Raw genomic sequence first — 13,983 nt, 5'->3', positions numbered from 1 at the left:
CCTGAGCTTAAGCCTAGTGGAACCTCTTATAATAGACTGTCCTAAGCTGCATAGAAAAAAGAGGGATTGTTCTTAGCTTGCCTGTGAATTGGGTATCCTCTGACATGAAACGCTGGACATTTAAGAATTAAAGCCTGCTAAAAATTCAATGAGCCCGTGGTCCAACTTTTGCATGCTTTCGCTAGTCTGGCATTCACAGCTTAGGGCCAGAAAAATAGCGGAATAGGACTACATATTACGTCATTTATAATTTGTAAATGATGTCACTATTTGTTTACTATTTGGTAATATATATCCTATTAAATTTGGAAAATGAGAGAATTTAAACGGAAAATGGGAATATAAGTAGGAGTGTGTTGGGTTTGGATCGTATCAGAGAATAAGTATAAAATTATATAGGTTAACTTTAACTTGACTAATTTAATTAAACGGGTCAGATTTCTTAACCTTATCTCACTAATTTCGTGTTGGGTTTGTATCAGATTCGTGATCATGTGAAAAATTGCAAGCCTCGTGTATTGGGTTTGGGTTATGTCGATAAATATATATAAGATTATATAAGTTATCTATAACCTAATCATTTTAATTAAACGGGTTAAACTCCTCGAGCTTAACTCTTTAAGAGCATATTTTCAAAAACAAAAACTCTTTAAGAGCATCTCTAACAAGCTCTCCAAACTTTAACTTTATTTTAGCTAAAAAAAAACTACTTTTGTTATTTTAATTACTACATTTAACAAACTTTATATACCAAACTCTCAAAAGATTTCTCTATTTTTAACTAAATATTAATTTTTTATTAGTTTTAAGCAACTACTCCTAACAAATGAGAAAAAAGAAAAAATGAAACTAAAAAAATAATAAATAAATAAATAGCTCATGAAATTTGTGAGCTAAATTTGAAGAAAAAGTAAAGAGCTTATATATGAAACAAATTTTAATTTTTTTCTGAAATTTAGTGAAACTTTTGGAATAAATAGCTTGATGGGATTCTCTAATTTCATGTTGAAAAAGTGTAAGACAAGAAGGTGGAGTCAAAAATTGTAATCCAAACATAAGCCCATGACAATAACACGTGTGATAGAAAGTCTTGAGGAGGCTAGGGAAAGGATTGTGTATTTGAGGTTGAGCTTCAAAGACCTTTTTTTTTTTTTTTTGTGTTACAATTATTACTGACTGCATTTTGTCAGCATATGAACGTGTTAGATCTTCATTTTCAATCACTTTCTCTTCGGCGCTACAGACACCAGCGCTTTAATTGATGGCCCCTAATCTGAACCAATCACACCATTCCTGGGGGGGATACATTACATTAGCAGTGACGAATGGGGAGAAATTTGCCGAGGCATTTTCTTATCTTTTGGAACCAAAGACAATATAATCATCAGAATATATATTAACATGTTTTTTGTTTTTTTTTTTGGTTCAGATTGGAAACGACATTGATTCATTCTCTTCACATGAATGAAACAAACAGTGAGGCCTACTTGTGAGTTGTGAGAGGGCCCGATCTCAGGAGCCTAAAAAGTAGAGTTATCTTTAAATCATTAGAGAATAAAAAATGCAAGCGTGGAACAAGTAACGGAACCGTGTAGCATTAACGACTATATTTTTATCTTCTTCTTTTTTTTTTTTTTTTTTTTTAATACAAATAAATACATTAATAAACAACTTAAAACACACTACTTTTAAAAATGCAATTTTTACCTTTATGTCCTATCAGAGTCGGGCTGTCAATTTTTGACCTGGTCTGCAAAGCTAATATGAAATTAATAGATTAGGGTTTTGTATAATCGGGTTTTGATCATTTCGGATCGGCCCGAATTAACTTGATTAATAAACTTGTCAGTTCCAGGTGAATTTGCTTAATCCATGGGTGACTCGTATAACCCGTATAAATTAAATTCGATTTTTTTAAAAAAAAAAAAAACTAAAAGGCTAAAATTTATATTTACGTAAAAATTATTTTTATATTTAAATTCATATACATATCGAAATGGGTTAAACGAATCGTGTTTGGGTGAATCCAACGCGACTTGTTATTAAATAGGTTACGTCGGTCGTGTTAGGTCATCCGCCTATTTAAGTGGATCATGTTATGATTGAAGAGTTTAACTTGTTTAACTAGAAGGGTCGGGTAGACTCATATCTAATTGACATATGAGTCAACTCGACCCAAATCGACACGAGCCGGTAGCCTTACATCAACACAGTTTTTCATTTTTTTTTTTTTAAAAAAAAAATACCACCCTCCAAAATATGTTAACAGACATTCCATCTTTGCTCACATAATCTTTGTGTCTCAAAAGAGAATGACGATCTGACAACTTTCTTTTGTTCCCTAATTCCAGTAATTTAATCAGTAGCAACTATATTTTTACTCACTTGTAATTTTTTATTTGGGTTAAATTTTGTTTTGTCAATATGCAGTTAAAAAAAGCTATAATTTACCTGTAAGATAACGGCCCCGTTTGAAATCCCCCTTTCCCTCCCCTTCCCTCCCCTTCACTTCTCCCAAAAAATATCAATTTCAAAACATTCTTAATTTTTTTCACTTTTTATATCACATCAACACTTTTTTATTACTTTTTAAATAAAAAACTCACTACAATACAAATTTTTCTCACTTTTTCATATAAATTATTTTAACTTTATATCACATCAATCCTATTTTTTAATTATTAAAAAAAAAATTTCAAAGGAAAGGAAAAGGGAAAGGAGATTCCAAACGAAGCCAACATCTTTTAGTATTTTTTTAGTCTAATCTTGTTAAGTTCAAAATTTTAAATTATGTGTCTCCAAAGAAGAGACCGAAAAACATAATATGTCATCTTTATAATCTATTTAAATTAAAATAATGTATAAAAAATATTTACATAAAAATTGATATATTAAATCACAAATTGATATATTAAAGTCGACCCAAAGTACAGATGCTAAATATAATAATCATACTTGTGTAGGATGTCGACATGCTGCTGCAAAATATAATATTATTTAGCCCAATAAATATTGGCCCTTATAATCAAAGTGAACTAAAAAGGTGGCATGCTTTTTATGGACCTTAAAATTTACTTTTGCTCTAATATTTTTTTATATTTTACACTCCCAAAGAATTTGATTTGAACTTAGTGATTAACTTCCTATTTTAATCATGTTATGTCTGCAGAGTTCATCTGCTAGATGACATTAAGATTGATTTTTCAACTGTGTTATAGTGGGAATGTTAAACTGAGGATCGAGATTCAATGAAATATTACAAGATACAGTAATTTGAATCCTGATCGGTCATTTTAAATGAATCGTCTACATCTGTCGTATTATCAATAATAATTAAAACTTAAATGTTTGTTTGATAGCGTCTTTTGGGCATACTTTTTCCTTTCTACCCAAAAGGAAAAACGCACTAGCGTTACTAATGTTTTCTTAATTTTTTTACTTTCACATTCACTTTTCACTCAACTTCCCATGGTCTTTTTCATAGCTTTTCGGAAGATATTAACATCAACACAAAAAATTATTGTAGAAGATAAATAGACATAGGTAAATGTTGATGCCTCTAAACAAAAAATTGAGTGAAAATGAATGTCAAACAAGCTAAAAACCTTTTTTTTTTCTCTCTATTTTTAACCGCCAGCATCTACCTCCACCATGACTACTACAGCTCTAGTAATACCTCATTGCCACAACGTTACTACCATTCTACCGTCGTCACTATAAAAAATTACTATCTTTTTTCGACAAAAAAGGCGGGTTCGAGCGTTTCAAAGATCAATTTAAAAATGATCAAACTACCCCGATAACCAAAAGAAAGTGGTCGAACTACCGATTTGAAGAAAGAGTAACTTTTGTTGGTAATGATAGACTAGTGGTAGCGATTTAATTGGAGTTTGGTGATCGTAGAGGTAACAAATATTTAATCTACATGGATAATGTAAAACAAATTATAAACCGTCCATTTATCATATTTAAACTATTGTACCCCGTGCAAATTTGCAATCCAATAGATATGGGACAGGATCTTAATCCTTAAACTGGGCAGGGGCTAGTGGCTACTGCTTTGAGCCCCTCTAGTAAGCAGTTAAAAACACCAGTAATCCTTCTTTCCTGTCTTCCTGTCTGTCTTCAGGTCATAGTACTCCTGATTCAAATCCCTTGTACTTTAGAAAATTCCTCTCTCTCTCTCTCTCTCTCTCTCTCTCTCTATCTCTTACTTATCTAGCCGTGTATTGTCTTGTTTACTGGTCTCATGTGCACTATCCTTAACAGAACCTTCATCTACCACTAAACAGTCCAAACTCATCCTTCCTTTTAAACCACTCTCTTTTACTTGTATCAGTCTCTCTATCACACTTTCACCACTGTTTCCTCACAATGCCCAGCTCTTACTGTTCAACACTACTGTCTACACAAACCCCACAAATGCGTCTCCTTTGCTTGTAAATTTTGGGTTTCTCAAATGGGTTTGCTCAAGCTTTCGTGGGTGCTTTGCTGGGTTCTTTCTCTTTTGAGTTTCAGAGCACACTGTGATTACTCAGAGGTCACCGTGAAGTTCTTGAAGGCCCCCCCTGCATTCTCGCATCTCAACTCACCCACATTTGTCTTTGAAGTTTTCATGCCTTGGAATGGCGCCCCTTGCACAAACTGTACTGTCAGTTGTAAGGTATGCTGAACTCTAATGCTAATTTAAGCTACTTCTTTTTGGCTTTTATCTTTTGGTGCTCTCTCTCTCTCTCTCTCTCTCTCTCTCTCTCGATTTTGGTTCTGAGTTTTATGATTCTATTCTTTTCCTCCCTCCTTTTAGCAATCAGTTTCATGATTCTTAAGTTTATTTAAGACGGCGGTTGATTTCAGGGATGTTGTGATTGTTTCAATGAACTTGCTCTTGGACTTTACCATACAATATTTATTTATTTATTTATTTTTTTTGTTTTCTTCCTTCAAGAGCTTAAAGTAATTAGCACATCTTTCAACTCTCTATGGATGTAATGAGCTTCAATTTTCTTTTAGATTACCCAAGAAAACTAATTGGAATTCAGTTTATTCTTTTCTTCAAATTATTTTTCTATAGGTGATATGGTTGTTGTAATGAAGAATTGCAGTTCATATACCTGATATTTGTTCATATAGGTGAATAAATTTTTGCTTTGTGTGTGGTCGTTTGCGTGCACGCACGCACGCGTGTTTTTCTTTCCACCTCAGTGGTAAGCGGGAAGTGAAGAAGTTTCCTCATGGTTTGATTTTATTGGTTTGGCTGTTAGAATATAGGAACGTCCACCGCTAGGGAAGAGCCCGAAGGACTACATTATGCTGTTATTACTTGATTTGTTTACAATACAAATGACCCGTATTTAAAGGGGAAATGTGGTAGGTGGAGTGAATGTAAAAAAGGTAATCAGGAACAAATCAACCTAATATACAAATCCAATATTCGAACATTGGCTTTGGTTTTTCTCTTGATATCTGTTTGGCTTTTTTCACAAAGTTATTGGTTGATAAACTTGTTGATGCAGCTGGATGATGGCATTGCTTCAGATTGTGAGGCTAGGAGGGTTTCTTATGCAGGCTTGCAGGATGGAAATCATACATTTGAGGTTTGCACCAATGGGTCTCGAGGAATTGGCTGTGCTAGCTATAAATGGACTATTGGTTAAGAACTTTCCTTTTACCCCTTTCTAGTTATTATATTTTCTTCATATTGCCACTCAACTTCCATGAGCTTTAGTAGGAAAAAAAAAATCAGTTTCTTTTGATATCAATTTTTTTTTTTTTTTTTTTTTTTACCCAGTTTTTTATTGTGCATATATATATATATATATATATATATTCCTCTGGAAAGGGACTCTAGAAAACCCACCTAGTCAATTTTGTATCAAATCATAAATCCTGTCTTACTAGGTGTTGTACATTGAAGGTCTTGGCTCAACTATTCTTAATTTGAAACGACCCTGTTTACATTGAAGTTTGGTTTTACATATTACCAAGCCTGCAGAAACCAAACCGAGTCTATGATTTGAACATTCAAATTTAGATTTGCTAGCAATTATACTGACTTATTTTTGTGTCCATCCCTTAGCTGATTTAAATTATGACTTAATTTTGCAGATACAGTCCCACCTACAGCATATATCACAGCCTCAACACCTTTCACAAACGCTCTTAATGTTTCTATAAATATATCTTTCAGTGAACCCTGTACTGGTGGAGGAGGTTTCGGATGTTCATCTGTGAATGCCTGCAACGTGAGTAGGTGGCTAACAAAGACATAAAAAACCATCAAATAAGTTTCCTGCTCTTTCTGTTGTTTTCAGATTATAGCCATTTAGAATAGTGGTTTTGCAGCCGGCTTTTTCTAAACCTTTCTATTAATTCAAGTATGGTTTTAGTCGATACGAGAAGATAAAATGTAGTGGAGTCCACCTGACACAAACATTATATTGGATTGATCATCATATCTTTTCTAAAAGGAATATTTTATAATAAAATTGCTTAAAATGTGTTTTTGCTATGATATATGATAAATAATTTTTTCTTTTAATTTTTTGAATCACTGACAGGTCTCTTGGCTTTCCTCTTGTGGATCGGTCCACCATGTTAATTTGAATAGTTGTGTAAATTGAATTCCATAGTTTTGGTTCTTTGACTACTGATGCTTTCTTGACCAAATAAGAAACCAAATTCGAATAGGTTCCTCATTCATTTATGTTAAATTACTCAGCACCTTTGCTCTGAAACCATGGTAAATCACCACTAATCCTAAAAGGTTAAGCTGATAGAAAATTGTGAATTTAATCATTTAATTAACTTTAACAATGTAAATCTCATTACAGGTTTTGGTCTATGGTGCTGGCCAAGTTATACCTTCCTCGTTCAACATTCTGCAGCCAAACCTCAAATATTCTCTTCTTGTGGGTTTATCATCTACTACTCAGTATGGGCGTCTGGTAGTGGTAATGGATAAGAATTTTTGTACCGACAGTGCTGGCAATAAATTTACAAGAACAGTAAATTCGAGTTTTTATGTGCATATTGGTGAGTATAGTGTTCATTCCACAGGTTGTTATTTGAATATATAATATGCATAATTTTTATATAATTTCAATAGTTGCAACTGATATGTCTTTTCAGGGCTTTTCCACTACTAATTGATGCCTTGCACTTTATTCACTGGCAATTTTTCTCATTCCAGATGGAATGATCTAGACTGTTAATATATACAATAATAACTACATAAACTATGCCTGTTTTACTCGAGGATCAAATATTTGCAAATTTTCATGTTTGTTAGAATATTAACTAAACGATTAAATCTTCCATTTCCTATTAGCTTAAGCTTTTGGGATAAGTAGTGATTTAATATAATAACAGAATAGTAGTCATGAGTTCAAACTTGGACTCCATAATTTACTTTCCATTTCAATTAAATATTTTACGTGTCCACAGGTTAGACCTCATTTATTGAGGGGGAACTTGAGCCCACACTAGAGTTAGAGTTACCATTTCATATTAGTTTAAACTTTTTGTGATAAGCAGTGATTTAACAACGCTTTCCAAAAAAGTTGGGTTCTTTTAAATAGTTTTCTTGAAGCATTAGATATAAAATGCCCATTCCAAAAGTTGATTCTTTTTCTTTTTTCTTTTTCTGAGACTGGACTTAGGTTTTGCACCTTTGATGGTTTTCTCATATATTTCGTGAAGATGCAATTTTATTTATTTGTTTTTGTTGTCAGTCTGTTATTTACTTGCTCTGTTCATTTGGTGGTTTTTTCTACAGATAGAAGAAGTGTGTTTGTCAACCTGAGGACTCACATTCCCGAAAGGCTACTTCAACTTAATGGTGAAACTAGACTGGTGCAGGCCACTAATAGCTATAATAAACTAAAGGTGTATTTGTACTTTTCAAAACCTGTTCTCAACTCATCTGCAGAAATTCTAAATTGTCTCCAAACAAGTCAAGGCATGCTTCTTCCCGTTAGTGGAGAAACCATTGGGAATCGCAGATTTGGCTTTCTGGTCAGCTGGTTCATACAATCTTCTTCTTCTTCTTCTTTTTCTAATTTTTTTTTTTTTTCAGCTATGAGAATAGAATTTGGTTCATACATTTAGAGTCTGATTAGTTGTCCAATGAATATTTGTGCAATATGTCATGCACAACTTCCTCATCTTGAATGGGGCCACTTAAATTGTGGAGTCATTCATTGTAATGGACAAGCTAATCATTTTAAAAAGTTTGTAAAATGCCCTGAATTCAAACTTTTTATCTTGATGGTTGCATATCTTGATCTTCCTCATTACTTATCAAAAAAAAAAATCCCCCTATTCATACTGTTGAGTTTGTTAATTAGAGACAGTAGAAAAACGCAAATGATGCCATCAAACTCCATGGGCCGACCAAAGAGGCCCTTAATGTTCTTGAATTGCATATTATATTTCTAAGGGCCTATTCTTTCTCGTACTTTTTTGTGCTTGCCTCATTTGCACTTTGTCCCCTCAGGTCGCAAATATATCTGGCACGGCTATAGTAACACTAAGCATTGATTCAAACTCTTTAATAAGCAGACAAGGGACTCCAGTTTCTGCAATTGCTCCAGTTACTTTCCTGTATGGTAAGATCTACATTAGTTTACAAACATTTCTAAGATAAGATTATTTATCTATTTTGTGGAATCAAAATTTGCTTTCAATATTGTTTCACTCTACTCTTTGAATACAAAAACTTTTGACATCGAAAATACTATTATGATTCTGTGGAATCATTAAAGCTGTACATACAGATTTTAATTTTTTTTATGAGATTTGGTTGTTTCCTTCTGACATAGATACAAATGTGACCTTTAGATTCTCTGAGACCTTTTGTGAGGTTGAGTACCACATCTTATACGAGGACAAGAGAACACAACATTCCAATTCTGATAAAGTTCATGAAGCCTGTATTTGGCTTCAATTCTTCTAATATATCAATCACAGGAGGGCATTTTAAAAGGTAAGTTATTTCTTGTTACCTGCGTCTGCATCTATGTAGATTATTAACCTATGCAATACATCTCCACATAAAAATGCAATCTCATGCAAATGAGAAACTATGATGATGACATCTATGCTCTATTCTTCGGTTATTGATGGGAAATGATATTTCAATTTTACTTATAAAAAAAAATGATATTTCAATTAGCAAGGCAAATGCAATTACTTTAACAGATGTTCATACTATTCCTTTTCAATGAAAATATTACCATTTTTCAGCTTTCTTAAAATAAGTACAAGCCTATATGCTGTGGAGTTACAAGCAGACCATGATATTGTATTTGTCAATGTCCCTGAAAACGTAACTGAGGATGTTGCTGGAAACAAAAATTTTGCTTCCAATGTTCTACAAGTAAGGCACTGTAAGGATTCTTACTCTTTTCTCTTTTATCAGCTGAATTGTATTACAACATTGAAGTCCTAGAGGATTCATCCCTTTGAATTTTCTAGTTATTTTCTAATGTAAGGTATTGAAAATATCTACAGATTCTGTACCTAAAATATCTTCCGTGATATCTAAGATTACAACTGCTTCATTTTTGGTGACTTCTTTTGCTGCCGGGCTGCTTACGGTTTCAATTGCAAGCCTTCACTCCACTGGGGCATTTTCAAGACCATATTCTTTTTGTGATCCTTCGAGAAATCTTTTCGTATGTTATCTAACTAATTTGAACATTTATCTGATTAAGTGATTAGTTAGTTATACCATGATAATATTCTAGACTGGGAATTTTGCACTGTGTTAGAAACACAGCGGTGCAGAATTGACATGTGCTGAGGTTCGGTGTTGAGGATAAATAAAAAGGGTAAGAGAAAAATCTTGCAAATCTTTGGGGTTGAAACTTTTTTTTTAACTGAAAATTTTCTTTCTATGACATTCTTGACAAACAAACACGTGAATAAAAAAAGTATTAATAGCATGTCAATATGCGCCTCTAGCTTTCTTTGGACAACCTTGAATAACAACACCATGCACATTTTTGGTGATTTATCCAAAGTATGTTTATTGTCTTTACAAAGCATTTCTTTTCTAGAAAAGCAAGATCTTTCTAATGTACAAATGATCCTCGCTCAAATGTTCTTGGTGGCTGATCCAGTATTTTGCAAGGTCTGAATCAGAAATAAATCAAATTGTACTTGGCGGGGTTATCACATTATGATTATTGGTATCCTCTTGACAATCAAGTAAAAAACTTAAAAACATTGTGGAATAGATAAAACTTTTTCATCCTTCTGTAGAAATAATATTTTCCCAGAAAAGTTTTCCTTGATGTTTATACAACAAATTTTAATATATAATTAAACTCTGTAAACATTTTGGCTGTTGTTAACTATTTTGTCTGACTTCTTCAACCGTAGACCTGACTGAGGGCCCGTGGAGCCTATTGGTGCTACTTCCAAAGATGGAGGTCTAGGATTGACTTCTGAATAGAATTTTGTGGGCTAGGGGGTTATTCTATTATGCATATAATAAGGAAAAGAAAAAAAAAAAGATGAAAAAGGACAATCAACCCCAAAGAGCTCCCCCTTAAGGTTTGTGGCGGGTAGATTGGTATTAACAGACTATCATTTGGGTTATGTGTTAATAACTTATCAAAACTTATGAACTGTCTTCATCACTGTAAAATTAATTAGCATTTTCTTTTTCTCTTTCATACAGAGAATTGCATGCCATATTCAGGTTTTTGCATTGTCTAGATGGTTGGCTGCGACATTGCCAGTTGAGTATTATGAATTTGCAAGGGGATTAAAATGGAGCATTCCCTATTTCGGTCTTCCATGGGAAACTGGGTACACTCAGCCGGTCATAGTGGGCTCAAGTCCCCCTGCCAACTCAAATTCATACATGTCTAAAATTCATGATTCAGGAACTTTCCAGAATGTGCAATCGAAAGAAGAGAATTTGAGTAGGGCTGCTTTACTATATGGGTTGCCTCTAACTCCCATGGAATATAGATCATATTTTGAGGTCTGAAAACTCTACTTTTCCTTTTCACTTGATTTTAACTCCTATAATCAGATGATGAATAGATTGTGATAAAATGCATTGTGTACCTGCAGATCCCAAATATTGAACCTGAAGCTGAATATATATTGGATCCACATTTTTTAAACGGGTAAGTTATGGGGACTCTTGTTTTCTATCTATTCCATGAACTTGCATATGGATTTAGAGACAAAACAAAAAGTGAAAATATTCTAGATTGACATAACCAGAGAAAAACTATGAAACTAATAAAGGAATATATTGCCATAAGTTTTATAAAAATGTTGAATGGAAAGCAAAGAATTCTGGGCATGTGCATTTGGAATGCGAGTTATTTAGTTGCAGAATTTTCTGTAGGCGCTGTGAAAAACTAAAGCTATTGGTTCCTTGCATTCTTGGAAATTGTTGAACAAACCAAGAGGACAAACTTGATGCTTAATGCCATATTTGTCATTTTCCATTAATTTGTGTACTTCTTTTTGGAATTCTTAAGGTTGAACTGCAACAGACAGGCTCATTTAGTTTTCAATGTAATGACTTAATAGATTTTGTCTTGTGTAGGTGGAGGGATTTTAGTAGAAGCATGTTCTGGTTAGCCATAATTGGTGGCAGTTTGATACTACTGCATGCTTTACTCCTTGTCATCCTAAAATTGAGGAAGAAAAATTCTGAAAAGCAGAAGGGTTATGGAGCACTTACATTTCCAAGATTTGAAATATTCCTTATAATTCTTGCACTACCTTGTGTTTGTGAAGCCTCTGCTGCTCTAATTAGAGGTAACTTGAATATTTGTTTTCTTCTCCGCACATGAATCCTTATCAAGCAAAAGCTGAGCTTCCAAAGATAATTATTCTTGTGGTTGTTGTTTCTACAGTGCAAAAGAGGACATTCATGCTCATATAGTTGAATTCTTTTATAAAAGAATTGCCTTAATGTTGTTACAGGATGCCAAAGAATGAGCAAGTTCTTTTATCAAGTCATATTTTCTACTCTATTTTCTTAGCATGCGATGGAATTGTGAACTATGTTCCTTTCTTGTCCATGTAAATTGTATTTGTTGACATAATCATTACTATATTGGTTAGCACTCAATATGGTCTATTGATCCATTTCCTCAATATTAAGAATTGCAATGTGGATGATGTTTTGCACCATTGGAAGCTAACTCAAATCACTTCTCTGTGCATGACATGGGGCCATCAGAGCATAGTTAACTGACTGCATCATAACAGTTGTCATGAATATGTATCCGGAGAAAAACTCAAATTTATTGCATGTTTACATGCTCTATGTCATCAATATTTAGGAAACTTCAAGTACAAATGAGTTTAATCTTATCTCACTTCTGTGGATTAAGGAGGAGCGGCATCGGGGATTGTAGTCGGAATTCTGCTTTTTGGTGTTGTGTCTTTTCTACTGCTGGCTTTGTTCTTGTTCCTCTCCATAGGCATTACATTTGGAAAGCTACTTCAGTACAAGGAAGTTCATCAAGAAGGCCAGAGGTTTCACTGGTATCAGGATATAATCCGAGTAACTTTGGGTCCTAATAAAAGAGGCCAGTGGACATGGAAAAACCAACCGAACGCTAATTACTTAGCCATGTTAGGCCCTCTATTCGAAGATTTAAGAGGCCCTCCAAAATACATGCTGTCACAGATTTCTGGGGGAAATTCCCATATGCGTGGCGATCGAATCATTGCCTCTGATGATGAAACAGAAGATGCAGAAGCACCTATAATCCAAAAGCTTTTCGGGATACTCCGAATATACTACACGCTGCTCGAGTCCATGAGACGAGTTTCGCTAGGGATTATGGCCGGTGCCTACCGGGAGAACGACTGGTCTTCTAAAACTCCGATAATAACCTTACTATGCATCACCTCTTTTCAGCTCTTCTTCCTTGTTCTCAAGAAGCCATTTATTAAGAAAAAGGTTCAGTTGGTTGAGATCATCGCAGTTTCCAGTGAACTAGGTTTATTTGCTACTTGTTTGGTTCTCTTGGAGAAGGGATTTTTTGACAGGAATGAGACTATAGTTGGGGTGTTCATGCTTATACTTTTCCTGGTTGGATATATACCACAAATGGCGAACGAATGGTATGCTTTGTATAGACAGACAAAGGAGCTGGACCCTGTCGAGAAATCTTTCTTAAAGGGCTTGAAAGTAGCTTCAATTGGATTTCTCCTGCTTTTCATTCCACAGAAGTTGTCTAAAAAACTGGAAAGCAGGTTCCTGGTGAATCTCCATGGGAATCAAGAAACTGGGGTGGCCGGATCTTCAGTTGAAAGTAACAGGAACGATGTGGGTAGGAGCTCGGGCACAGCAGATAAACCATGGTCGAAACAGCTAAGAGAACTGGCAAAGGCTAGCTTTAGCAAAGAAGGAAGTGGGGCTCCAAGTGATCCCTCATCCAGTCGTACAAAATGGAGTGGGATTTGGGGCACTAAAATTAGTGGGATCTGATCTTTATGTTCACCAGCTAATTTCAAGTCAAAACCAAGAAGATTTAGAAGCCATTTTTGCATCCAAGTGAAAGTAATCATTGAGAGATCAGTTAAGATTACCGACTTTATTGGCTTTTTCTTATCTTCTTACAGCCGCAAAGCTGGCTGTACTGCTGCTTGAAAACCTTTTTGGATGGCAATGAAAAAGGTGGTTGTTTAGAATTGGAGTCACGGGGTTGTAACCCTTTTTTGTTTTTTATTAGGTACTTGTAACCCATTTGTTGGGCTCATAGTTGAATATGATAAAAAATTATTGTGGAAAGGTTGGAACTTCTTATGTTCCATTTGTAAAAACATTCTGAAACAGGCTATCATTCTTCCATACGTGGTAGTGTGGCTTGGAACTTCATGGATGTTCAATTTGACAACAGTATAGTTCATTTCAGTTGTATGTGCATCTGTGCAATGCTGCATCAACTATCTAAGCTGCAGAAACTGCAAATTAACAGATAGAATCCATGAAATTAA

General features: G+C 34.3%; 1 protein-coding gene across 4 annotated transcripts; it reads left to right on the top strand.

Annotated features, from left to right (window-relative positions):
• Window positions 1–4,174: 4,174 nt before the first annotated feature.
• LOC133875442 (uncharacterized) lies at window positions 4,175–13,900 on the top strand. Of its 4 annotated transcripts, none has more exons than XM_062313577.1 (13): window positions 4,175–4,663; window positions 5,514–5,649; window positions 6,106–6,242; window positions 6,831–7,032; window positions 7,775–8,013; window positions 8,495–8,606; window positions 8,839–8,983; window positions 9,244–9,386; window positions 9,511–9,674; window positions 10,685–10,993; window positions 11,086–11,141; window positions 11,573–11,787; window positions 12,369–13,900. In XM_062313577.1, exons 1-13 carry the CDS (start codon window positions 4,460–4,462, stop codon window positions 13,472–13,474), a joined length of 3,168 nt encoding a protein of 1,055 aa, XP_062169561.1. In that variant the 5' UTR covers window positions 4,175–4,459; the 3' UTR covers window positions 13,475–13,900. The 4 variants fall into 4 exon arrangements, with proteins under 4 accessions (XP_062169561.1, XP_062169562.1, XP_062169563.1 ...); XM_062313578.1 differs by having other exon boundaries at window positions 4,488–4,658; XM_062313579.1 differs by lacking the exons at window positions 4,175–4,663; window positions 5,514–5,649 and having other exon boundaries at window positions 6,117–6,250.
• Window positions 13,901–13,983: the final 83 nt, after the last annotated feature.

This window comes from Alnus glutinosa, chromosome 8 (assembly GCF_958979055.1).
Source record: "Alnus glutinosa chromosome 8, dhAlnGlut1.1, whole genome shotgun sequence".
In the NCBI taxonomy this organism is placed as follows: Eukaryota; Viridiplantae; Streptophyta; class Magnoliopsida; order Fagales; family Betulaceae; genus Alnus; species Alnus glutinosa.
Note: the sequence above shows the minus strand (reverse complement) of the source record. Positions and strands in the feature narration are given on the sequence as shown.